Genomic DNA, 8,591 nt, shown 5'->3' with positions numbered 1-8,591 from the left:
ATTGAAAATGTCACTCTATATTAATTACTGATTATTATTTCCCTATATTATTACTGGCCTCAACCGTTCAAAATGGGCTCACACAAAACATATTTTGTTTGTTGCCAAAATACAAAAAAGAACCCACATTTTGGAAAACCTCGATCAAACACTGCAAGAAACAAAACCAACAAAAGTTCACTGCCAACTTCTTCATTTTTCCACCGTTCAACGTTCAACCGACCTCTTAATTTTCCTTTCTACTCAATCAGACAGCTTCAAACAGACCCCGCACACCTCTACAACTCACGGTCTCAAAAGGATTTTTAAATTGCACTGCCTTAAAAAATTTAAAAATAGCCTCAATTGTATACATCTAATAACATGATAGAAAAATCTCACCACAACCATTGATTCTCAATTAAATGAATCACATAGTTTATATTCCACACGTATATATAGTGGGAGCAGTTTCCAAACTTGGAGTAAGCACGGTGCAGTCTTTCTCCAAACTAATGTACTCACCGTGCATATCAATCAGAGGGGTGGCACGCTAGCATTTGTAGAGCATATGAAACTGTGTTACATGTGACAAAACTGTGCAGGCATTACATGGCCACCGTAGGACTTGTTTGGCGCCATTGTGCTCTATCACTGGAAATCACTCTTGCAACTCATCTCCAAACCAGATCCATCTCCTGAACCGAACAATTAACTATTTTGGTTTATTGTTCTTAAAACTAATTATAGCAAAAGGGGACAAAATTATTAGTTTATTAGCTGTAGAATACGGAAGGGAAGAGGATGAATCTAGCTGGTAACAGATGATACATCCACGGCTGACATGACAAAGCAAACTAGTATCAATCAAGATACTTTTCCATGTGTCAGGGATAATTGGATGTGAAGTACTCCTGTGGATTCTCCTCCCTTAGTTTGTAAGGTACTGTATCATCACTAACATCAAGTTGCTTCTTTTACTACTAGTCTTCTTCAGCTTCTTTAATTTTTTTATTAAAGAACAAAAACAAAATTTAGGTATATTTTAACAATAAAAATATATTTAAACTTATAATATAACTACAACACTGTGTCCCTTGCAGTTGCACGAAGAGAAAGCAAAAAAAGAAAAAGAGAATGAAAGGTTGAAAGTGATGGAAAAAAAAAAGAAAAAAAAAAAGTTAGTAGGCCGTATTATATAAAATATTGACACGTCTCCTGTTGATTGATGACCAGAGGAAAAATAGGCACTATTTGTACCTGTATTTTTTTAGTATTTTTATTTTTTAGTAAATAAAAATAGAATATAAATTAACTTTAAGAAGTTATTTTTTTAATAAGTTTTGTGATTGAAAAGTGATTTGTACTTTATACTCGTCCATTTGTACTTTAAGAAGTGATTTGTAAATTTTTTGTCTTTTTTTGTAAGGTTTTTTTTTTCTAACTTTGGTTTGAATTAATTATTTTTTTTACCAAAATACCTTTAGTTATTTTAGTCCATAAACAATAATAGATGTCATGAATTGATTCTTTCTCACAATGATGGAAGGATGGGAGAAGTTAGTTTTAAAAATTAAAACTCTACTACTATTGTCCTTTTTTTACACATTAAGGTTATATTTGATAAAATTATCACAAAAACTAACTGAAAGATAAAAAATTTATCAAAAGCGAAAAATTACGAATAGTTGAAAAATTAGAAGTTGATAGTTTGAAGTTGAAAAACTAACTTAATAAATTATAAATATTTCATAAAATTAAGCATTTCAAAAAATACTAGAAGTTATTAGAAAAGATTATTTACCAAATAGTCAAATAAATTTTTTAGTAAATAAAAAAATGGAGAAATTAATTAAAATGTCTTGCCATAAAACATAGTCTAATTATCTAGGTGGAAAGTAATTAAGTGAAAAGAAGTGATATATTAAATATATATTTTTTGGTCTTTTAAAAAAAAAGTGATATATTTAGTCTCAATAATTTCAAGAATAATTTTTAAAATATTATAATTACAAATAAATATATTGCTTGTTAATTAAATTAACTAAATTTTTTAATAAATATGAATTAGTTACAAGTATCTTATATTTTTGGGACATTGAGAGTTTAACTTAAAGAGTAAATAGGTCTAATAAAAGTAAAAATCAAATGTAAAGTATAGGCTTTATTGCATGTATAGATAATCCATCATTCACTTAAACTCAGGCTAGTACGTAACCACTTTTTAATTAAAAAAATTTGGCACACAGATTAACTTTATAATCTCTAGGCGCATAGCATTTGGTTTTATCGTAAAACACTATGCAAGTAACCTTGTTCCTTTAAAACAATTTCATAGCAGCTATGCCCAAACTTGACAAAAGGGACGATGTGGTGTTGTGTGTTCGAATGCTGCGAATCTTAGGCTGAATGGAATTGTAAAATCTCGACATTTAGGACAAAGAAAGTTAATGTTTTATTTGTTTATTTATTGATGATTAGATGATGATGAGGAATAATAATGTCAAATTGGGAAGCTTCAAATTTCAGAGGGAAATTACCCATTCGTGTCTTCTCAAGGTCGTTGGCAGTTGGCACTTACAATTGCTTCCTACAAGTCAAGGTTTCCTTCCATTCCTTTTCTTTGCTTTTACTCCATTAGACTCTCTCTCTCTCTCGATACACACACACTTTCTGCTTCACTCTTTACGTAATCAATAGTTTCAAGTGTGGGCTGAATATAGCTTATACTACTACCCCGTGTTTATCTTCATGTAAAGTTGGCTGCTTTTTTATCTGGGTGGTGAGAAAATATGTATCTTTTTCCTTTTTTATATTAATTTTTGAAATATTATTATTTTATGATTGATTGTGAAGCTGTAATCTATTATTGAGTTCTGATCATGCACCTAGCATACTTAGTTCTGGAATTTCAATTGTGATTCATGTTTTATTGTTAAGATGACTGAAAAGTTTGTTTGTGGGCGTGTTTTGGTGAAGGGGAATGAGTAGAACTTGCTAAGCTTGGAAAAATTGGCCCTTTTTGCTTTGAAATTGAGTGTGTGATGGAGTTTCCTTCCTTTGATCATTTAAATGTTTGGAGGGCATGTGCAAATGTGCGAGTTTGGATCCTTTTCTTACTCCTGCTGCTACTGAAGAGTGATATTGCGTGTTCTGGTTCTGACTACTTGGTTGGTCTTGGAAGCTATGACATTACTGGCCCTGCTGCTGATGTTAACATGATGGGGTATGCTAACACAGGACAGATTGCATCTGGAATTCACTTCAGGCTGCGGGCTCGTGCTTTCATTGTTGCAGAGCCAAATGGTAACTGGGTAGTGTTTGTAAACCTTGATGCTTGCATGGCTTCACAGATTGTGAAGATCAAAGTAATTGAGAGGCTGAAAGCAAGGTACTAGTAGTGACTAGTCTCAAGAGTTATTGTGATAAAGAAATTGTGGTATCTTGAGAAATTTAATTTGGTTTCTGCTTGTAGTAAAATATTTTGATCCCAATAGCTGTGTGCTTGAAGTCATACTTTCATTCTGTTTGGCAGATATGGTGATCTATATACTGAAGAGAATGTGGCCATTAGTGGAATTCACACTCATGCTGGTCCTGGGGGCTATCTCCAATATGTTGTGTACATTGTAACTTCTCTTGGATTTGTGCACCAGTCCTTTGATGTCATTGTCAATGGCATTGAGAAATGCATTATCCAGGCCCATGAAAATCTCCGCCCAGGATCAATATTTATCAATAAGGGTAAGGGAAAAAATTGTATACTTTTCTTCTTTCCTCCCTAGGCTCTTATACACAGGTACAATACAAGCATTCAATCCAGCATCCATAACTTTCATTTTAATTTATTTATTCAGATGGTAGTTTTGCACACTGTTGAATCATGTCAGAATACAGGAATCAATTTTAGTATTACATTTTGTGTAGTATTTTTAAAAGTTCAAAGACCAAAGTGCACATGACCCTAAGTTGAAGGGGAAAAATTGGATGTTGCTCTTACTTTTATTTTGAAATTGGAACAGTGGTACTGTTGAGTTATTCTTTCAAGACCACTTCATAACTTTCACTTTGAATTCTTATGTACGAACTTTAGTTAGTGTTGATTGCTACTCGGTGTCATGTATGTCTGGCACTGGCTTGGTTGATGAAATATCAAACTTGGGAATATATGTGCTAAGAAAGAGGAAATAAATAAAAACCACAGCAGGTATAAAGTAGCACCATAAAAAGTTCATTTATTTTTTCTCTAAGTGGTAGTTATTGGTTCAAGCTCAATACTTTATCTCTGTTGCTGTACTGGTTTTGTTTTTCACTGGATAAAATTATGATCTTTTCCCTCCCTTAGGTGAAATTGGATGGTAATAACTTATGACTCATTGAAAGTTTATCTTTAACTTGCAGGAGAACTCTTAGATGGTGGTGTAAATCGCAGTCCCAGTGCTTATCTCAATAATCCTGCCACAGAGAGAAGAAAATATAAGTATAATGTTGATACAGAAATGACTCTTTTAAAATTTGTTGATGATGAATGGGGACCTGTTGGAAGCTTCAATTGGTTTCCTACTCATGGAACTTCAATGAGTCGTACAAACTCATTAATTAGTGGGGATAATAAAGGTGCTGCTGCACGATTTATGGAAGACTGGTTCGAGCAAAAAGATTATGGAAAAACAGATTCTGTTGTATTTGAAGATGATGTCTTGCTCCGAAGAATCTCAAATATAATTCCTAGCCGTCATGATAATCGTATGTTACTTATGCTTTGTTTTTGGATGCAATTAGCTTCTTTTCCAACACAGATTAAGAAACAAGATAAGTATCCAATGTAACATTTGTAGTTCTACATGTAACTAGGTCAGTAGTAGGGATATATCTGAAAATAAAAAATGAATTATAGTCTAATTTAAAATTCATTGGTGCAGACCATGAATTACTGGAACTTGCTACCTCCTTCCAGTCTCCTCCTGGTAGACCTGTAAGCAAAACTTCGAGTGTTGCTAAACGAGTGAGAAGTGCTCATAGGAAGGTTGACAAGCCTCGATTTGTATCTGCATTCTGTCAATCAAATTGTGGAGATGTTAGTCCAAATGTGCTTGGAGCATTTTGCATAGACACTGGATTACCTTGTGACTTCAATCATAGTACATGTGGAGGGAAGAACGAATTATGCTATAGCCGGGGACCTGGGTAATTATTCATTGATACTCTTGTTGTCATAAGTGCATGGAAATGCCATCTAAGCCTTTGAAATTACTAATTGCATCCCATAACTTGTGTGGCAGCTACCCAGATGAATTTGAAAGTACCCGCATTATAGGAGAAAGACAATTTAGAAAAGCAGTGGATCTTTTTAATGCTGCAGATGAAGAGATTGAAGGGGGCGTTGATTTTCGACATGCATATATAGATTTCTCCCAACTTGAGGTAACTATTTCTGATCAAGGATATTCTGAGGTTGTAAAGACATGCCCTGCTGCAATGGGGTTTGCATTTGCGGCTGGAACAACAGATGGACCTGGAGCTTTTGATTTTCAGCAAGGTGATGATAAGGTAATCATTGTTTTATACCTTATGCTTGCCCATTATCCTAGACTTGCAGTCTTAAATATTAGTCATGGTGTATGCTTATTATTTGTTCTGATACACATCAGGGCAATCCTTTCTGGAAGCTGGTCCGTGACATGCTTAAGACTCCAAGCAAGGAACAAACAGATTGTCAACGCCCAAAGCCTATTTTGCTAGATACTGGTGAAATGAAGAAACCATATGATTGGGCTGTAGGTTACTCACACATCCTGAATGGAATGATTTTGTAGTCCCTTCGTTCAGTTCAATTATCTTTTCTATGTTGGTCGAATAGGGACTCCCTTTAGCATTCAACAAATATAACACTGTCTCATCTTGGTCTAGTCTTTTACTCTGGGATAGACTTCTTTTGGAAAAGCAACCTTAATTGCAATCACCCCCAAGTTGATAGCCTTGGACTTGAGGGGGACTGTTGGAAAACTACCTTAATTGCAGTCACCCTTAGTCTACCTTAATTGCAACCTCTTTGGAGGCTGCCTTAATTACTGCCTCAATGGTGGCGTTTTGTCCCACGTCGACTAGAGACATGCCTTAAATAGAGGTTATAAAACCTGGGCAATCCTCACCTTACAAGATGGATTTGTGGGGTGGAGTTGGACCATAAGCCCAAATTCTAAGTTTGAATTATCCTGTATCTGTGGTATACTTTTTTTCATGACCTTTTTTTTTGGAGTAAATTGCTAAATTGTTTGGCTTCATCTGTTTCTTTATTTTCTATTTTTGAGCAATTTCCAACCAATTATATAAAGTTATCAATGTATATGTGTCAAGTTTGATGTAAAGCTTGTAATTAGATGGAGCTATGGACATATATGTCTAACTATGATCACTTGATATCAACAATTGTAGTTTCCTCAATCTTATGTAAATTTCTTTTCTTTTCTTATTTTCTTGGGGGAGGGGGGTATAAATGTCTTGGGATCTTGATTGATAGATTCCAGTTCCAACACTTGTGTGTCTCATTGTCTCTCTTAAACTTCATTTTGTTCTAAATTCAGTTATCTGGAAATGGTTTCTGTGTGAAATATAAATTTGATAAAGGCAGAATATAATGATGTTTTATTTCAAGATATGTTTCACAAACCGACCTAAAGAAGTGCATTGTGCAGTTAGTAAATTGAATTGAGTTTTCAAGTTGTTTAAGAATTTTGTATAAATGAGGATCTATTATTTAATTACACGGATTGCATATATTATGGATTCAATGCATTTTAAATTTTTTCCCATTCATGTCCTCTGTTAACAGAAGTTCTATATAAAACTTTTACTGTATCACTTTCAGTCATGCAGATCTTGTATTGAGTGCTAATAAAAAGATAACCATTACTGGTATAAACCTTTCTTATTCATGTTAATTTTGCAGCCTTCAATACTTCCAATTCAGATCCTCCGAATTGGGCAGCTTATCATTCTTAGTGTACCAGGAGGTACCATCTTGTCTCCTTCTCTCTAATTTAGCCGTAATATGGTATTGCTGGAATTTCTACCTTCACATCCTCAATTGTTGTTTCAGTTATGACAGAAACTGTTATAATTGTTTGTAATTGTTTTCATTCTGACAGAATTCACAACAATGGCCGGGAGGCGTCTTCGTGATGCAGTGAAGACAGTGCTAACTAGTGAAGAATATTTTGAATTTGATGACATTCACATTGTTATAGCAGGGTTAACTAATACTTATTCACAGTACATCACTACATACGAAGAGTACCAGGTGCAAAGATATGAGGTCAGTTGTAAGAGACATGAAATCGCAGCAAACATTTCACATTTCTTAGATTTCCATAGCAAGAACAAATGCAACATTGGCGAAAATTTGTTTTTAGTGATCCAAATTCTTAATCAAATCATATTACTTTGTATTGACAAGAGAGAGATGGAAATTGGAAACAGACACTCGGTTTTCTAGCATGCTTGAAAATTTGTTCCTGCTTCTGTCATAGATAGACCAATCATCATGCACACTTGTGTGCATATGTGCAAACATGCACATGCATATGGAGAATATTACAGTAACAATATCATTTTTTCTGCAGCTATTCCATATAGCTTTCTGACTTTTTTCTTGTTCTTAGGGTGCTTCTACGCTATATGGTCCACACACACTCAGTGCATACATTCAGGAGTTTAAGAAACTTGCAGAGGCTCTCGTCTACGGCGAACCAGTAGAACCTGGTCCTCAACCTCCTGATCTCCTGGAGAAGCAAATAAGCTTACTTCCACCTGTTGTGGTGGATGCAACCCCCCTTGGTGTAAATTTTGGGGATGTTTGCACTGATGTACCACGGAACTCCACCTTCAAGAGTGGTGACTTGGTGACAGCTTCGTTCTGGTCTGCATGTCCTCGTAACGACCTTATGACTGAAGGCACCTTTGCACTGGTGGAATTTCTCCAAGAAAAGGATGCTTGGACTCCTGCTTATGATGATGATGATTTCTGCCTGCGCTATAAGTGGTCAAGGCCTTCCAAACTGAGTTCTAGGAGCAAAGCAACCTTGGAATGGAGGATACCACAGAGTGTGGCTCCTGGTGTGTACAGATTAAGACACTTTGGAGCTGCAAAGGGCTTATTTGGATCAATTCATCACTTTACAGGTTCATCCACTGCGTTTGTAGTAGCCTAAAGGGAGGCATGTTGTTTCAGCCGTTACTATATTTGTGATTTGTTTTTCTGAACTTTAGCAGAATCTATTCAATCCTAAAGAAGGATGTTTCACTATGGATCATCATCTGTTACCAGCTCGTCTTTATCCTCTTCCCCACAAATTCTACCGCTAACCGAATATTTGCTTAGTGTTGATATGGCAAAACTTACTCTTTAAAACTTGTTAACTACTTCTAGTTCAATCATTTACAATTTGAAAACTGCAGTTACATTTTTAAATATATTTATCATGAATAATCATCAAATTAGGATTTCACTGTAAATTATTTATAGCTTACTATTTCTTATGTTTTAAGATTCTGTTATTAAAATGAAATTCTGTGCTGTGTTTTTCTACCATATCTCTGATGTTGGTTGTTAG

At 34.8% G+C, this 8,591-nt stretch overlaps 1 protein-coding gene across 2 annotated transcripts; it reads left to right on the top strand.

The window, feature by feature from the left end:
* The first annotated feature begins 2,278 nt into the window (after window positions 1-2,278).
* On the top strand, window positions 2,279-8,389 carry LOC100781840 (neutral ceramidase 1). 2 transcript variants are annotated; one of them, XM_006602044.4, is made up of 10 exons: window positions 2,279-2,581; window positions 2,959-3,370; window positions 3,515-3,723; window positions 4,381-4,725; window positions 4,902-5,166; window positions 5,262-5,529; window positions 5,631-5,756; window positions 6,929-6,992; window positions 7,128-7,294; window positions 7,641-8,389. In XM_006602044.4, exons 2-10 carry the CDS (start codon window positions 3,024-3,026, stop codon window positions 8,187-8,189), a joined length of 2,340 nt encoding a protein of 779 aa, XP_006602107.1. In that variant the 5' UTR covers window positions 2,279-2,581; window positions 2,959-3,023; the 3' UTR covers window positions 8,190-8,389. The 2 variants fall into 2 exon arrangements, with proteins under 2 accessions (XP_006602107.1, XP_003551333.1); XM_003551285.5 differs by lacking the exon at window positions 2,279-2,581 and adding an exon at window positions 2,604-2,761.
* Window positions 8,390-8,591: the final 202 nt, after the last annotated feature.

Source organism: Glycine max, chromosome 18 (genome assembly GCF_000004515.6).
Source record: "Glycine max cultivar Williams 82 chromosome 18, Glycine_max_v4.0, whole genome shotgun sequence".
NCBI classification, from domain to species: Eukaryota; Viridiplantae; Streptophyta; class Magnoliopsida; order Fabales; family Fabaceae; genus Glycine; species Glycine max.
The sequence above is the reverse complement of the archived record's forward strand: the minus strand, read 5'-3'. Positions and strand labels throughout refer to the sequence as shown.